Source organism: Nyctereutes procyonoides, unplaced genomic scaffold (assembly GCF_905146905.1).
Source record: "Nyctereutes procyonoides isolate TBG_1078 unplaced genomic scaffold, NYPRO_anot_genome, whole genome shotgun sequence".
NCBI lineage: Eukaryota > Metazoa > Chordata > Mammalia > Carnivora > Canidae > Nyctereutes > Nyctereutes procyonoides.
The window spans coordinates 10,575,352-10,594,580 of NW_026575128.1; the positions used below are offsets into that span (position 1 = coordinate 10,575,352).

The 19,229-nt window shown below is 34.5% G+C and overlaps 1 protein-coding gene and 1 pseudogene across 2 annotated transcripts in view; one reads left to right on the forward strand and one right to left on the reverse strand.

The window, feature by feature from the left end:
• The window catches only part of FAF1 (Fas associated factor 1), a 454,188-nt gene that overhangs the window by 316,568 nt on the left and 118,391 nt on the right, over positions 1 to 19,229 (forward strand). For both annotated transcript variants that reach the window (XM_055341966.1, XM_055341967.1), the window contains exon 13: positions 15,126 to 15,280. In XM_055341966.1, the coding sequence (XP_055197941.1) occupies positions 15,126 to 15,280 (155 nt within the window). The remainder of the gene's footprint in view (positions 1 to 15,125; positions 15,281 to 19,229) is intronic.
• Positions 4,099 to 4,262, reverse strand: LOC129520940 (U2 spliceosomal RNA; annotated as a pseudogene).

Below are 19,229 nucleotides of genomic sequence, written 5' to 3' on the forward strand. Positions count from 1 at the left end.
TGGTCATTTGCTTAATTATATTTTATAATATTTAACCTTGTAGTAAAACAATTTTCAATACAGGAAAAGTAAAAAGAATATCACAATAAACACCTAAATCCCATATCCCTAGATTTAATAACTAATAACTTTGCCATATTTGCTTCTTCTATTTGCAGGCATCCTAAAGTTTTAATGGAGATAAAAGCCTTAACTTAAAAGTTTAACTGCCACATATTTATAAAAGTAGCATTTGAAATGTGATTATTTACATTTTTTATCCTTAGGTTTGTGATTTTGATGAATTAGTTTTTTATGACAAATTTTTGTTTTAGTTCTTCTCTAACTGAAAATGGCACACATTGACAGGAACAGAAAATAAATATAAAATCTATCATTTGAAATATATAAAAATAAATATAAAAAAAGTTTCACATGATTTTTTAAAGTTTGTAGCAGTTAAATTTTTGAAATGATTAAAACTGCATGAAAATATCTAGAATATCTTTTTATATTCAATATTTTTTGTTAAATTACATATCTTACACCTAAAAACATCTATTTGTAACAAAACATCACATGTAACAAAATTAACAGTAATTCTCTAATATCATCTAATATCCGTGCATATTCAGCTGTCTCCAAAATGTCTTTTTAACAATTTTTTTTTTTGAAATCACAGTCTACTCAAGGATCACAAATTATATTTGGTTGTTAGAGGTTTTTTTTTAGGATTTATTTATTTTGAGAGAAAGAGTGTGTGAGAGAGCATGTTGGAGGGAGGGGCAGAGGGAGAGAGAGAATCTCAAGAAGACTTTGGGGGAAGAGCCCATTGGGGCTCAGTCTCACAACCCTGAGATCATGACCTGAGCCAAAATCAAGAGTCCGACACTTAACCAACTGATCCACTCAGGCACCCAGTGGTGGTTAGATGTCTTAAATCCCTTTTAAACAAGCACCCATCCTCCCTGCTTCCCCGCGCCCCCATAACATTTGCTTTGTGAAGAAATAATCTAGATGGCTATTTTATACTGTTCTAAATTCTGGATCTGTATAATTGCTTCTGGATCTGTATAATTGCTGTATTATTTAACTTCTTCTATCTCTGTATTTCCTGAGAAGTGGATAGTAGGTCTAAAAGCTTTATTATATTCAGGTCAAAATTCTTTTGTAAGACTGCTTTGTAAGTAATACTGGCTACTTCATTAAAACAGGACGCTAATGGTTATAGAATCTCTCCTTGTATGACCATGCTACGATATTTAAACAATCATTTATTGGACATAAATATAGTTGAAAGTAGTTGAAGTAATTGGAAAATGTTAGGCACTTTGTGACTTAAACTATAGCTCCCAAAATAGGCATAGATATCTTTTAAATCCCATTTAAAAAGCTACCGTAAGGGGATCCCTGGGTGACGCAGTGGTTTGGCGCCTGCCTTTGGCCCAGGGCGCGATCCTGGAGACCCGGGATCGAATCCCACGTCAGGCTCCTGGTGCATGGAGCCTGCTTCTCCCTCTGCCTGTGTCTCTGCCTCTCTCTCTCTCTCTCTGTGACTATCATAAATAAATAAAAATTAAAAAAAGCTACCGTAAGATATATTATGTATACCTTAAATATTATAACTTTAAATGAAGAAACTTGTGTAAATATACAGTATATAATAGACAAAAGAACTTTTACTGTGTTATATAATAAATTGGCATTTGATGATCCCCAGAGGAGAATAAATTCCTGCTTATTTAACTTGTAGATATTTCTAATGAAACGGTTGTTTGCCTTTGATGAGGGTCTTAGTATTTTAACAAATGAAAGTCATTGGTTCATATAATTAAATGTTTTGCTTCATGTTAGATTTGTACCGAAATCCATTGACCTCTTTGGACTCCTAAATTGTTTTTATCTTTTTCCCCTTGTCCAAGACTTTTTTTTTTCATTTCTCTTTTACAAGTCAAAGAACAACAGTTCATGCATTATTTACAACATTACTGTAAACTTAAGTAAAACTTATCCACATGGTGGATAAATTATTCAGAATTAAATCTAAGCAGTTACATTTATTATGACCATCAGCCAAGTTACATACATATATGTTCTTTACATACTTATATTTATATATATGTCCATATATATTTGTGTGTGCCCTTTTAATTAGAACTGTGTATGCATAGAAATAGTACTGCTACTACAGATCTGTATGGCGCTGTATGGTTTATAGAGCATTTTTCCTATATGTATCTCATTTGAACTTAGGGACATATAATATCAATATTCCCATTGTATAGAGGGGAAGCTCAGAAACACAACACAACTTAACCAAAAGCACATCAGTAGTAAGTACTAGAGGCCAAATAAGAGCCCAACTCTAACACAAGTAAGTATGATTTACATTGTATCACTATATTTCAGTTTTCAACAGTAACTACTATACTGCAGGATTCAGTTATGGAAAAGACGTTTCATTTCTCCTTTTCAGATTTCACATTAGAGAGTTAAAGCAAATCTTTTTCAATATTATTTTTTAAAACTTGTGAGTGAATCATTTTTAAGAAAATAGTTTGCTGATGTTCACATATTTGAAAAGCAAGTGTGACCAATACTGTGGCATTCTGACTAAATTTCTTTCATCTTAAATATCACATGTTTAATTTAAACTGTGGGAGGCACATTAATTTTACCAGGGCAACAGATGAGCCTCAAACACCAGCATTCTTCACTTGAAGTGAGAAATTGAGTTCCAAGAGTAAATAAAAACAAGATTGAAGGTTTAAATCCTCTGCTAGGCTTTTTGAACTTATATACTCATTAAATGTTTATTGGAGTGGTGGGATTACAAAGGATTTGGGGAGCTTCATCAACTGGTATATAGTTAATCACTAAGTAAAACACTACATTTGATAAAGTGTTTCTCACGATGCCACATTCAATCCATCTTAATGAAAACTGCTTCAAACTGATTTTGTTTGAGAGCACTTGGTGATGAGAGTGCCCATAGTTCTTTCTGCCTTTTTCATGAGAAATTTAAAACACTGTCCAAAGCAGAGCTCCAACTTCAATAAAACAGGTATTCTAAGGTCTTGTGTTTAAGTGTATTGTGACAGAGTTTTGACTTCTGGCAACTGGTCCATCAGTTTTATGTCTCCTCTCATGTTCACTCCATTGAGGACTATAAATATTTATCACACGATTGCTAAGGACCTGCAATAATAGAGCTTCTTTGCCCTTGAGATGCTCATAGTCTAATGGGGAAAGATAAAGCAACAGATTCATATAGTATACTATGCTGTAGAAGCAAAGAAGAAAGGTACTTCATCTACCTTAGAAAGTTTAGGGAGATTTCTTGAGAAGGTGTATCTGAACTGAATCTTATGAGTCACACTTAGCCAAATAGCAGAATTCTAAACAGAAAAAAAAGGTCAAAAGCAAAGGCAAGATTAAAATGAGAGAACTATGACCAAAAAATTAAGACCAAGAGTAAAAAATGCAAGATAGAGAGTTGGATTGCAAGGCATGAGCCTGGGAAGATCAGCAGGGGCCAAGGCATGGAAGGGGCTGGCATTCTCTGGCATTACCTGTCATTTAAGAGATATTTATTGAATAAAGCTTGTATTTCATCTTTAGATAAGTGAGAGCCAATGGTTAGTCACTGTAATTAAGGTTGCAAAAGCATTAGCACTGGCCACACCATGATTCCCTAGGAGTTTCTTAACAGACTCTTCTTCTCCTTCTAGCTTCCCCACCTCTCATTCTTTCTACCTTTGAATTCTGTACAAAACAAAAAGTACACTTATAGAATGATTAGACATTTGTAGTAACTAAAAATCAACAGCAATAAAAATCTCAGTGCCAGGGTTTATCTCCCATGTGAAGGATTGTTCCTTTCCTAGCATCCCCTTGGGAGACTAGGCTTTGATATCAGTAATCCTGTTATACTTCCTTAGATCTTGATTTCAGACTTAGTGATGTTTCCAAATATTACATGTAAGTTAAGGAAAGCAGTGCTTAATTCTTAAATTCTCACTCAGTAACTCTGTGGCCCCAAACAAGTAATCAGCCTATTTCTAATCTCAGGACAAAAAAAAACAAAAGGGAGATAATAATATGGTTTTTTTGAGGATTAAATTAGGATGCTATCCATAAATGCACCCAGCATCATGGCTAATGTGCTGAGAAGCAGTTTTAGACTAATTTGAGACATGTTTGTAAAATAACAAAACTGATTTATTCATGCAATTCATGAACTAATTCTACACTTGATCTTAGCCAAAAGGCCGAGAAGCGATACATGAACTAATTCTAAGAACAGTTCCAGAAAGGAATTTTGAGAACCACTATGAGCATTTATATAGCACTAAGTTCTTTGCTTTAACAATATTTGCCATCAGTTTTATTTACATTTACTTTTTAATATCAGGTCATTTTAAAATAGTGCTATTTCTACTTTATCATGTTAAAAATAAATCTAATATCACTGATCTATATTTTTTAAGAAAAATAAGTTCTATACAAATCTGAAGCCACAGCTATAGTGATTGAGTTCTAGCCCTCCATTATCCAAAAAAAAAAAGAGACAAACTTATTTGTGCTTTAGAGAATATGCCCAATCTGTTCATCTTGTCTTTGTTTTCTTTTCAATTTAAATTCCTTAAAGGCAGACATTGTCTCCAGAGTAATTTTATATGACAGCTATGACAGCATCCTGCACACGTGGGAGATAAGAACAATGATGCTAATATACTTTGTTAAGTATGTCCATTCTGCAAATAAAATATTTGTTGTAGAAAAAAGGAAATAATGTAGGTCCATTTAAAGTAAAAAACAAGTTACCACATAATCTGAAGCCTGAAAATAATCACTATTAAATGTTATTTTACTTTTAAATGTGATTTTTAAAAAAATCTCCAAATATGTATATCAGTAAAAAAGTTGACATGTTTTATATAAATGAAACATATCAAATATGCTGTTCTATAATGAGATGTTCCCACTAAACAGTATATTGTTAGCACCATATTTTGAATTTGCCTCTAATTCTCCTGAGTTATATCACAACCTCCTGATTAAAATTCTAAAAAATTTTAGTGTCCATAGTTAAATGATTTTTAATTAGTTAAAAATTTAATAAATTACTTTTAAGATATGCTGCTTTGTAAAACATTCTTCTCAATGTACTACTACTTGGGATCCCTGGGTGGCGCAGTGGTTTAGCGCCTGCCTTTGGCCCAGGGTGCCATCCTGGAGACCCAGGATCAAATCCCACGTCGGGCTCCCGGTGCATGGAGCCTGCTTCTCCCTCTGCCTGTGTCTCTGCCTCTCTCTCTCACTGTGTGCCTATCATAAATAAATTAAAAAAAAATCAATGTACTACTACTTACCATCTTTTTGAAAACAATTTAAGCATATTTGAAAAGCAGTATAGGTGAAATTTATTAAAATATCAAAAGGAAGGCTGATTTCCATTTATGGGCTTTATCCATATTTGTATCATTTCTCCCAAAGGACCTTTCCTGGCCCTAGAATGTATTTGTTATTCATATTACTTGTTTTAAAAGGATTAAAAGCTAAGGTAGATCTCTATAGTATTTCAGTTTTAAATTCAAGAAATCTGTTTCAAAAAAAAAAAAGAAATCTGTTTCATATCTAATCTTAAATGTTAAAAATAAAGAGGTATGGTACAAAGCGTACTAATCAAAATTCTTATATTTGAGTTCCAGCTTTTCATTTTACTAGCTATGTCCTATTAACCAGATTACTCTTCTCCTCTGATCATCAATTTCTGCATTTAAAAATTTGTGTTGTAATACCCCACAAGATTGTTTAACAAGAAATTAACATATGTAAAACATCTTTGAAATGTATGTGAGACATCTTAAGATTGCTTATAAGTAGGTGGACATTGAATAAATCAAGCAAATTTGGATTGGAAACTAGGCCTGAGACTGACTGAGCTATGTAAGCCTCCATTTTACTTTCTCTGAAATGGAGCTAAAAATATCTTGGCAATTAACCCACCTTGGAAAATGAGCCCTTACATTAACAATAAGTAAGTTATTCAGATACACATGTTAGAGAAGAATAGGCCTGTTGAATTGGTATGTATGGTACTTGTAATGGAGCAGTAAAGGATAGGGCTGAATAGTAAAGAAGTAGACAGGGTCTACCTTCATTATGGAAATCCCTGAAGTCCAGCTAAAGATTTTTGTTGTTCCTAGGCAGTGGTTAGCTTTGGAAAGTTTTTGAAGAAAGTGACACTGTCAGATCTATACCATAGATATAAGCAATGTGGTAGTAGTTTGTAGGATAGATTAGAGGGGAGAAATTCGTGGCAGTGAGACTGAACAACTGTATACATTTATGTATGTATGTTATAATTGTGGAATGTCCGGCACTGGCTAGAAAATGATAGTATAGTAATAGCACAATGTAGTTCACAAACTTTTTGCCTCCTAAATTCACAGCCTGTTAGCTTTTGTGTACCTTTTTATACCTATGTATTTTCTAGTATCCTGATTCTCCCACACTATCCTTGAAGTGCCTAACAAAACTGAAGAGAATAATTCTGCTTCTGCTTCTGCTTCTGACGTAGACCTGTGCTAATGTGTTCTGGACTTTCTTTTATGGAGCATTTCAATAGAAACTATTGATTTTATATTTCTATATAAAAACTGTCATTTAAGGAATGACAGTTAAAGTCATTCCTTAAAGTCTTTTAAGGAATTATATTTACAAAAGTATTTCTGATGTTAAGTAGTGCATGGTATCTGTATTAAAGATATTGGAAACTTAAATTTCTCTAGCATATACAATTATGAAGAACTCCAGAAATCAGTAAGACAGCAACCCATTATAGGTAAGCAGTACAAGCAGGTACTTCACAGAAAATATGAAAAGATGCTTTGTATCTTCCATAATACAAGAAATACAGATTAAAATTACACTAATACTTTATTTTCACATATCATAATAGCAAAAATGTTTTGCATGTATACCTAAGCATGTGAGAAATAAGATAATTACAATGATACTTCTTATAGCATGGTTTATAATATCGAATTGGAAATACTTTAAATATAATTCACACAGTGGAATACTATTTGACAATTTAAAAGAATGAAGCCACTTTACATATGTTAATGTGGAAAGATGTTCAAGATACTCTGTGAAGTGAAAAAAGTGAGATGTGTAACAGTGTATATGATATATCTCCTTTTGTGTTTAAAAATGTGTGTACATAGGTTATAAAAAATGCAAAATACATAGACCAACCACCTGCTATGACTTCAACCATCCTGGGTTTCAGATATATGTAACATGGGACACAGAACATTTCAGATAGATGTATACTTCACTTTTACAAATCCCAGTAGGCTATCCTCTATGGGTTAAATGGAGTGGACCACATACTCTCCCTTATCTGTGTCTTCTTTTGCCTTCATGCCTACTTGGCCTTTCAAAAACAGGGTCCCCTCCTCTCTTCTCACCAACCAGATGTACAAGATGGAACTTTCTGAATGGCCAGTGAGGTCATTTGCATTAGGCCAGTGTTACTTACGGTCCTTTAAAATGTAATTCAGGGCCCATTGGAAGCTGTGAAAGTCTTATGGGCCACAAACAAGTCCATAACTGTATGTCTTTTCTTTAGATCTTCTGGGTTAATAGTACAGTTCCATGCACTAGCATTTTTATGTATGTCTAAGGATTTCTTTTTTTTTTTTAAGATTTTATTTATTTATTCATGAGAGACACATAGAGAGGCAGAGACATAGGCAGAGGGAGAAGCAACCTCCCTGCGGGAAGCCCGATGCAGGACTCAGTCCCAGGACCCCAGGATCACCCCCTGAGCCAAAGGCAGACACTCAACCACATAGCCACCCAGGCATCCCTGACTAAGGATTTCTAATAGTCTATTGTAAGAGTTAAGATTGGGTTTGGTTCTTGTAACACAAAAATAAAAATTAATAGCTTAAATGAAATAGAAGTTAATTTCTCTATTCTCTTCAAGAAGTTCAGAGGTAGTCTGTCCAGGCCTGGTATGGTAGTATTACAGAGTCAGAAATTCAGGTTCCTTTTATCATTTGCTCTCCTGTGTGGTACAGTTCAGGTTATGTCATGATTCTGGATGACTACAGGAGATTGAACCAGCACTTCTGCTTACATTAACCAGAACTTGGTTACGGAGCCACATTTGTTTAAATGGAGGCTGAGAAATGTGTTCTTTATTTCAATCAGCCATTAATCCACCTTGAAAAAAATATGTAAGAGATTTCCTCATTAAGAAAGATGTGGGAAATATTTAGTGACGATTAACAGTTTCCACCATTCCTATTAAATGAGTAGTTAAAAGCTACTACAATTCTATATGCTTAATTTGTGGGTGGACATGTTCAAAATCATTAGAATTCTTGTGATTATTATCAGTATATTTTAAATTAAAAATTACTGTTAATTTATCTCCAGTTCTTTATTGCTGTGGTTCCCCCACCCCCTGAAGTATGGAAATGATGAGATAAATAGGCTATGTATGGGTCCTTTCTCTCTTCCTCAGCAGTCTGAAATTAGGACAAGGAAGTGTTTGTGTACCATTGCCTTTCAAAGTGTGTACCATGTTCTTCTACCTGTTTAACAGGCCAGTGGTTAGTTAACCAGGGTAGTGTTATTCCTCTCAGAAGAGAAGATCAAAAAAATCCTGCCTGCACTCTTATGAGGCTGCTTTTCTAGTCTTTGGTACTGCTTCTAGGTGTTCACTTGGAAAACCAATGGGATGAGATCTTTGATCTGGCCTGAAACTGCCTACTTTCTTGCCTCTGCCATAATCCCTCTCCCAGCCTCCCCAAAAGCTTGCCTGCCTCTCTCCAGTTAGCTGTAGTAACCCATCACTTGAACTTCTAATTTCCTTATTTGTAAAAACTTTAGTCACATGTTATTTTCCTCAAAAATATTTTATGACCTGAGTATTACAGTCTGAACAATGAAAACTGATAAAGCTCTGTACCCAATGAACATTTGTCAGCTTATTTTATGAAGAGAGTTTGGTTTTACTTTAGGCTTTTTATATTTGTTTAACCTGTGACTTTCATATGAGAATTATTTTTACATGAGGCTCAACTACATTTGCATCCTTAAGATTTCAGAGTGCTATCCCAACATTTCCTTCAGGAAGTGAGAGGAAAAAGACATCATCCTGGCATCACCTCACCTTCAATATCTGGCTGTCTCCTTTTAGAACATCTCCAATTGGTTGTTGCCTATCGGTCCCTGAATTCAGCTTTGGAGCCAAAACTCCAGAGTGTCAACAGTTCTTTCCACAAATCAATCTACACTGATTCTTCACTCTTTAAAACTTACTTGCTTGGAGTTTTTTGGACATATCAGGCTACTGACATTACTGGGCATTACCAAACCTTTCTCTTTGCTTCTTCTCTTTTTCATTCTTCTTTTTTTCACTGTCATCTAATTTTAAAATTTAGCTCAAATCAAAGATAAGTTAGTTACTATATCCTGCTTTTAAAATTTAGCTTAAATATTCCCTTCATAAAGAAGCAGCCAATCAGTGTGTGTGCTTAGACCCTAGACCACCTCTATACTAGCACTCAAGTTACCACTCCTACCTAGACAGAACGTTGAACTTTTGACCTCCAGAGCTACATGGCCTCCAAAGCACAAAAAATTGAAGTAGTTTTTCCAAGGTCACATAGCTAGGAGATGGCAAAGCAGGAATTTGAACCAGTTGGCATGGCTTCATGCTGCCCTGCCTCTATTCTCACCTTGTACTTACATTGAGTCACGGTTGGATGCTGGGCTAGGTCTATGAACGTTCATATATAGGAATAGGATCATAGAAGTGAGCAGTGTACTGGAATGATCCTAATTGGAGCCTGGTTTTAAGACAATAAATAAGACACTGTAAGGGACATTTTGAGGTGGTTGGGGATATTTGAATTTGGACTTTATATCAGATGATATTGTAATATTAAATGTCTGAGGCATGATAAAAATATTATGGTTATGTAAGGAAATGTTCTTGTGTCTTAGGAGACAGTCCCTGCAGTATTTAAGGTGGAGGTGTCAAGAGGTGTGCAACTTTAAATGTTTCAGGGTAGGAAGCATACGATGAATGATAGAACAAATATGGCAAAATGTTAGTAAATGATAAATCTAGATAGAGGATAACTGAGTGTTTATTGTTGTATCAGTGTATCAGGTCTTTGTATTCATAAACCATTCCCAAACTTAAAACAAACAAACAAAAAAAAAAATAGTGATGTGATTCTGGTGATTATGGTGATGATAATCATGATAATAAAAAGAAGAAAACAGAAATAAAGTCAGGTCCCAATTTACATAAAGGAAATTATTTTGTTTTTAATGTATTTTAAAAACTGAAAAATTTTAAAACCATCAAATACCAAAATTTTACTGAAAAATTTATGAACCACCATTTATAGAAATTATCCTATCAACCATAAAATTATTGAAAACACAGATTATGGATGTTCTGGTACTCAAAAAGAAACAAGAAAACTTCCTTTTCAGTCCATCAGCAAATATTTTCTGAGTGTCTGCTCTGCTTGGCTTATTTTGAGACTTAGCTCATTTCTTCATCTCTAATGTTCTATGATTCTGCAATGCTAAGTGTCTAAATACAATAGCTACTGTAACTCAAGGCCAAGTCACATTGGCTGGTGTCAGCATGGCATTTCCTAAGCATCAACTTAGTACCTTAGCTCTTGGATTTGAATGTGAAGATTAGTGAGGCCCTGAAGGCAGGGACAAGTTTAGCATCCCAAACACTATTGCTAGTAGAAATGAAAGAACTTCATAATCTTTAATATATTTTCATGGCTATCATTTCTCTTGAAATTGCTTTCAAAACCTTTATTTTGAAAAAAAAAAAAAAAAACAAAACCTTTATTTTGCATGGATAGTTCTGGAATCTTCACTCTAACCACTACATTTCATTCAGCACTTACTATGGGCCAGGTGTTGTAAAGTAGGCACATTACCTGCTTATCTACAGTTCTTGAAACAAACACCCATCTTGCCCCATGGTCACACAGCTGGTAATGCAAAACTGGATTTAGCACAGAGCTTTTTTTATCTCTACAATATGTTACCAAAACCTAGATCACAAAGAGGGAGGCTGAGGAGAGTGTAGCTGGGCTGCTTGCCTTTGTCTACCAGACTTAAAACCTCTCTGCCAAATATAAAGACAAAAAAAAAAATTAATGTCCTAATCTTGTCACTTGTCATGTGGTACTGCAATTAAATTTTTGCTTCCCCATATAGGACACCACCACCCCAACTCTTTGAGGACAAGGAAACTTTGTTTTATTGATCTTTATGTTCTCAGTGCCTAACACATCGGCGCTCTGTAAATGTTATTGAACTAAATTATTAATGGGCCAAAGGGAAAAATGGTTATAGTAATGGAAAACAAAACATTTTCTCCTGCTTTCCCCCTGTACTAGATGCTTTTGCTTCACAAAAACTATTTTCTGATGTGCTGAACTCAATTCTCACTATTTGGGCCTGTGTTTAATTGAGCTCAATAAAATAATCAGAATGTGAGTCTGAGGCTCATTTAGCTGTTCCTATAATCTAATCAAAGAATTTATGTAGCCCAAATTTAGTAGTATTTTCATGTTATTAAGAGTTTTATATTTTACTTATTACTACCGTAAAAAAGCAGAAGAAAATTTTTTTATTGAAAGCTTAATAGGTTAGAGAAAAAAGATCATTTTAAGATTATTCCATTTCCCTTTTCAAAGCTACTATGGGAGTCCCCCCAGCCTGAAGATTCTCTTCTGATTACTCTCTTTATCATCCCCTTTCTCACAGTTTAGAGCTTAAAGTGAGAATTTTTTTTAAGTGTGTTTTCCTGGCATCTCATGTTTAAACAGTGTCAGGGGTTTGTGTCCCTGGAACGAAAACTGTTTCTCCAGAGCCTTTTTTCTCTCAGCTTCCAGTGAAAAGAGGGGCGAGGCGAGCCAGTCGCTTACCACAAAGCAATGCCACCACAAAGGAAAGATTAAGGGTTTAGAGAGAGGTCAATGTGGGTTTTTCTCTAACTAAACACTTTCCTAAAGTTTCCTTGTGGAAAAATAATGAAGTCATCTCAGAGTTTTTAAAGAATTTTTATTTCTTTTTCACCGTCTGCATTCGCTTGTCTTCTCAGCATGGATGTTTAATCTTCCTAGGCTTTGTGAATTGGCCCAAATGAATAAGTAGTGAGCTGTCTCTCTAGGAGCTAGAGGCTTATTCTAAGGGCCTAATCACTGAGTAAACACATCTTTGCCCTCCCTCTCACAACTGCGATATAATAGTCGAGATTCTAGCACAGTAACCTGGATATTGCAGGGACCAATGCTTTGAAATGCAGAACGGTTGATCCTCCAAAACAGACAGTGCCTGATCTTCGCCTGCCTCTTTCTTCTTTTTTAAATTAAATATTGCCAAAGAGATGCTGTTTTATTGCTTGATATTGTGCATTAGTGCCCTGGATTTCCAAGTTTAGTTTCAGTCAACACTGTCGGCTGCACTTAGAGGGAACTCTGCATGTTGGGTTTCTTAGTAGCCTCTTCGGCACATGTGTGTTTGGTTTGGAAGAGCATTTAAATTAAATCAGTGAGATAGCAATGTAAATCGCTAATCTCTTTCCCAAAGTCTAAATGTTCCATTGCAGCATTCTTGAGAGAAATGGGCATTTTAAAGATTTAGCCATTGCCATTGTCTGGTTAGAAATATGCTGATTTAAAAGTGGACAGCTCTCTTGTTCCCAGTGTCTCATTAAATGTAGTTGCTGAGATACGATCAAGCAGAATTAGAGGTTGACATCCCTCTGTCTATTCAGCTCAAGAGCTCCTAAGAAGAGGAGCTCTGAATTTGTTAGTGCTGCCAGGTTCACGTTCCTTTCCCCCAAGCAGCAGATTTCTAGATTCTTTTACTGAAAGTGGTTTGGCATGCTGCTGCCATTTGGTGTCTTTTTTGCTAGGGGGTGGATAATCAGCATTCATGTTTCTTTCATCAAACATGCTGAGACCTATGCTGGCTTTTAGGGATGCAAAGAAGACTGAAAGAGACTCAGTCTCACCCTTGAGAGACTTTGTCTAGAGGGGAAACTGGTAAACAATGATGATACTAATTGGGAGGAGATAGAGGCACAGAAGAGGAAGCTCTTAACTCTCCCTAAGGGAGTCAGGGAAGGTTTCATAGAGGCATTTGCTTTGAGACTTAAAGGATGAGTAGGAATTTACCAGATAAGTATCTCTTCAACTATGTATCTGATTACAAACTTCCTAGAAGCCAGCTTCTGACTTACCTACAGACATCTACATTGGATGAAGAGATCTTGAGTCTTTCTTGCTCACATTTTATCACTATTGCTTCCTACTGGGCCTGACACCGCATTTCAACAAATGCTTGTCAAATAAAGGATTAAATGAATTGAAACATGGAAATAGCTACTGTTGGAGTAATTAAGCTACTTCTACTTCTACTTCAGGAATTCTGTCCTTATTCCCATTGTTTGTTGTCTCTGAGGCCCTAGAAGCACTCCTATATGAACAGTGGCCAGTCTGGCATCTTCACATTCTATGAGCGCTCCAAGCCTTGATGGTTGATTTTCTACTACTGCTGTAGTATCAAGGAAGGAATACTAAGCTTGGAGTCAGTCAATCCAGGTTCCCATCCCAAGTGTACTGCTTACTTACTAGTTGTGGTAGAATTTAGGACAAGTCAGTCTGCTTTCTAAACCTCAGTTTCCTCGTATGCTCATAAAGTTAGAGCATAAACTATTTTATGGGCTTATTCTGGGAATTAAAGTAGATAATGGGTATGTAACTAACAATGCCTCCTATTCATAGTAGATGCTTTTAGAATCCTAATCTACCTATATACCGCTGGCTACCCTCATCTAGTACAGAATTTACCTTTGAAGAAAGTATTTTAAATGATTACCTTTTTATTATTTTTATAATTTGAGTTATTTATCAGTATAATTCTAAGCATCAAATTTCAATATCCTTTCATCAATATGAACCTTATATTTTTCTGTAAATGGCCTACTTTTTTTTTGGTATCCCACACTGAATTTATTATCATTACATCCTTATTTAATATGAAGGGAAAGACCCTAAGCTTCTTTAAAATTTTCCTTTGCCGGAATTTCACATTTTGGTGTGTATATTGTATTTACCATAAAATTTTATCTTTCCATTTCCTGGCAACTGACTGTTTTTAAACTGCTCTTCTACAAGGTAGCACCAAGAAGTTAGTCAATAACAATGTAAACTCTTTAATCATCGTGGTCATTATTGTTGTTAAAGCTGACATGTTGCAAATTGTGTTGCTCAATTTCAGTTTTTAGTTTCAATTATTTTATTGACCATACAAGTATGACAGAGGACACTATTTTAAGAGAGTAAATGCCATTTCTTGAAAGGAAGTTTATCAAGCAAAGGGGAAGGAATAATTCTCAGTATGAGAAACCACAGGGACATTTTCTGAAATATAGACTAGAAAGAATTCATGTGAACTATTTTCTACCATCCTTCCATTGGCAGTTAGCTGTTACATGATCTTACACAAGGACTTTAATATGAGAACACATTAAGGACTTTGAAATTACCTGTGGAAGTAAAACACAACTTCATTTCAGACCTTTTCCTTTCAAGTAGAAGAGACTTCCCAGTGTTCAGATTAAAAACAAAAAATACATTAAGAGAGATTTTGGCAACCAATCTTAATCAGTATTTTTTCTATGTACAAAGTTGAATAGTTCAAAATTAATTTTCCCTTTCTAAAGTATGCTTTAATATGAAAATTGTAAATCCATTTTATTTAAAGAAAATGGATTTCTATGGCATATTCTGCTTGAGATAGGCTTGCACATGTTAACAGGAATCTTGACAGTGGCCTCTAAAACAATGTAATTATCCTAGACTCTTTAGTATAAGGAAGTATAAGGAAGCCAAATTTATTCATCTTAGTAAATGCTGTAGGAACTCCCCAAGTGTCAGGAACTCTTTTAGGGAGTAGCATGTGATTTTGTCTTTGCTATTTATATTGACCAATTATGCCTTTCCAAAATTCAAGAAATCTTATGTTATTGGATATTTTAATTCATCAGTCTTTTCTCCTCTTTTCAGAGAAAGCTTCTTGCTATCTACCTCCACCATGATGAAAGTGTATTAACCAACGTGTTCTGCTCACAAATGCTTTGTGCTGAATCTATTGTCTCTTATCTGAGTCAAAATTTTATAACCTGGGCTTGGGATCTGACAAAGGATGCCAACAGAGCAAGGTAATACTGTTGTTCACAAGTTGTAAGTTGGGTTTCTATTTTTTTAAAAAAGTTATCATTGTATTTGGTTTCTTATCATCATTAACATTTTCATCCTCAGCATTAAATTCTCTACCATTACATGTAATTATATAAAAGCTATTTGTTGAAGCTAACATATGCAGTTATTTACAATGTGAAAATATACCTCAATTTATAAAAGATTTCTAAATCTAAGAATAACCCAAAAACAAAACCAAAGTACATTGTTTTCATCTTTTTGCAGTAAAACTGGTATGGTACATTTCTATGTACTGAATATTCTAATGTTCTCCTATGTTGTTGAGTTATTAGAGGAAATCTGTATTTTTAATAATCTTCAGAAAAAGCAAGGCAAGTCTAACATACAGTCTTAGTAGTGAGTTTATTTTTTAATAATTCCAGTGAAGAAGGCAGGACACTCTGGACTAGTCCATGGAGTTGGTAATAGCTTAACTCTAGCATATACTAATTGATGTAATCGCTTTATTGCACCCATTCTTTTGCACACATCCATATTCTTGGTAGGAAAAACAATCCTTTTCCTCGCTGTCAGGATAAATTTACTTAATTTGTTAATCATAATATCTATAACTGATGAATAATTCTTCATATTTTGCCTATTTGAATTTCCCATCTGAAATACATTTCATCATGTTTAATTACACATGTCGCCATAACATCCAGTGATGTTACTTTGGGTGTGTTAACACAATAATAATCACAGGCTGCTGGTTTATGAACAGGGAGATTAAATTAATTCATTTCAAGGCAAGCCTATTGTAGTTAGCTAATTTATTTAAATGAACATAGAACAATTAGAAATAATCTGATTTGTTTTTTTATTATTATTTTTTAGCTCACTGAATTTTTGCTGATCATTTAGACTTTGTTTTATGTAATCTAAACCTGAAAAGAAAGATGATGCTTCCCTTTATTGTGAAGCAAAAGAATGTTGAAGCAATTTTTTCATCTAATACTTCATTTCTTTAAGCAAATGGTTAGGAAATTTCACAGGATGACTTCGTTCTGCCTTGGAAATGTTCCCTGTTATACATAAATAAAGAACCTTTAGCACCTGTATTTGTTTAAATTAAATCAGGTTATTATTCACACTCAGTTAAAGGTGATGAAAAGCAGTGCCAAAAACAGATAAAAATGCAGCATCGAAGGTCTTTCATGAGGCAAAATACATAGACTGGAGACTTGGCTAAATCTTTCGCCATTCACTGGCAGTAAGGAATCTCCTCCTTTCCTTTTATCCACAACTTGATGGAGAAGGAAACACTATTTCTAAACCATCTGTAGTGGCTAAGTTCAGCAGGCTACCTGCTGTTATTTTGTTCTTTCCTCCATTTAATTCCTTAGTTCCTTTTATTTTACAATGACAAAAAATTGCAGTGTAGTTTCTTTTGAAAAATAGTGTTTGAGGGTTTTTTTTTATGACTGGCAATCAACAGCCATGTAATTGCTTTGTTATGTTTTACTAAAGAAGTCTGTTAAGTAGCACAACTTTGATACACTAGTAATAAGAGTTTGCAGGTTACAGAGACACCTGTGGTGACCAAAGCGACAGAAGCTGCTTATTAGAAAGAGCCAGTACAGCTGTGTCCTATTAACTCCTTATGACACTTTTTTTAAAACACAAAATAAAGGCCTTGTTTAAGGCTTTAAGAGCTATTCCTCAATGGATTGCAGGACTGACTATGAGGTATGATAGGCTATTTTAATCTGCATTTACAAAAATATGGCTTCTCATTATTATTATTACATTCATGAAAATGAAAAGAAATTAAAGACTGAAAATAGAAACATCTAGGAATTTGCTTTAATAAATATTTATAGGAACAAGAAACAGCACCAAGATGAGAAAGAGAATGTTACAATTTCTGGAATTTAAGATACTTGGCAATCCTTCCTCAAAATCGAATTCTACCCATATTACAAATTAAAAACTATTTTAAGTTAAGGTATTACAATTCTTTCTATGAAGCAACAGAATTATGTAGATGGTTTTCATGTACAGCTCATTATTATTGTTAAAGCAAATGAAAAAGTACACATTTTACATACACAAGATAAAAATTCATTGGAATGGGATATTCCTAAAAAAGAGTAAAAGTGGATTTCCTTTTGATATATTAAACTGTAAGAAAATTTTAATAAACTAGGCTGATTTATTGTCCAAAAAAGGATTAGCTTAGCAACAATTTTCTGGCCACTCATCATAGATTCATCTAAATATATTGTCTAATTGAGTTTCTTTGTGATCTTACTTAGATTTTTTTAGCAGCACATTTTATCCAAAGGTGTTTGTCATAAAAATTTACTGCATTATCCATTTGATGCTATTAACACTAAGTAACAAAACCTCAAACTTTCGCTCTCAATTCAGTAGAAGATTGCTGCACTAATATTTATTCGTCAGTGAGCTATATTTCAAAAGTTGCTGTGCCATCATTTGCATATTACCAGAGAGTTAAATATGACAGATTAATATGTGAAAATATAGAAGAGATTTCTAGGCATCACCAACAAGATTATTGCTGTGGGTTTCCTTTTAATTGTGATTTTCTTATGGCAAATGTAAAAGTTTAGAAATAAATTCCTGGTGGATGGCTTGTCTGGTCCCATTATCTGGCTCTTCTAGTTCATACTGATCAACCAGTCTTAAAAATCCTGAGCCTGTAAGCTGGTTAGTCGGGGTGACTCCTTAGTGGTTTTCTGGGACTACCCCCTGACATGATAGCTGGGAACATTGGTACCCAAGATGGGGAGGAACTTGCCAAGCAAATTTGCTTTTGCTTCAGAAACACTCTGTTAAACCTACAGAAACATTAGTCCTCTTCAGTTTACTGTGAATCTCACATATAGAAGATAAGTGAAGGATACTGAACTTAAGTGAGTGCTTTGGTAAAGTTATCAGAATGTGAAGGTCAATTGTGGTTATAAGGTTAAATTTCCTGATCTGACAGATGTCTATAGAATGTCACTGTTGTACACTGCTGTGATGTTGATATGGATTTCCCACCTCTGACGTGATTCTAATAACTTTCTAAGTTGAATACTTAAGTTGACCAGCCCATATATAATGGATTATGTGGAGAAAGACAATCATCATATGGTTTCACTCATATGTGGAATATGAGAAATAGTGAAAGGGAGGTAAAGGAGGGAAACTGAGTGGGGAAAAATTAGAGAAGAAGACAAACCACAAGAGACTCCTAACTCTGGGAAACAAAGGGTTGCAGAAGGGGAGGGTGTGGGGGGGATGGCGTAACTGAGTGATGGGCACTAAGGAGGGCACTTGATGTGATGAGCACTGGGTGTTATACTATATGTTGGCAGATTGAATTTAAATTAAAAATATTTTTAAAAAGTATTAGAACAAAAAAATAAAATGGGTTAGAATAATTTCTTGGAACATTCCAAATATGAATTGGGACATCAGATTTTAACAGTAATGATTAGGTACCTATCATCTCCCTCACTAAATTGTGGTCTTCTGGAAAGGCTTATTCATGTTATTTGTCTCATTCAATAAAGCACTTTAAATTTGCAAAATGCTAGAAGAAAGAAAATAAGCATTTGGTAAATGAATGTATGGATCCAATTCCACCAAAGAATGTGTTTATAATCTCAGTATTATACATCCAAATGGAGGTTTCTTTCCTGTAAAACTCTGTACAGTCTTGTTGGCCACCATGTCTGATTGGAATTCAGGTCCATTCTTTCTTAAAGCAGTAGGCAGTAAGCCCTCGTTAGTCTTAAGAAGTGCTAGAAGGTATAATTTCCTAAATATTCATCTGAACAATGACTCTGAAAGAAACAGTAGGATATACTTGTAAATGAAAAAGCTAAAAACAGATAATAGTAAACAAGGAGATCCTGCAAATCACTTCTGAAAGTGCCTAAAAGAGTATCTTAAGAA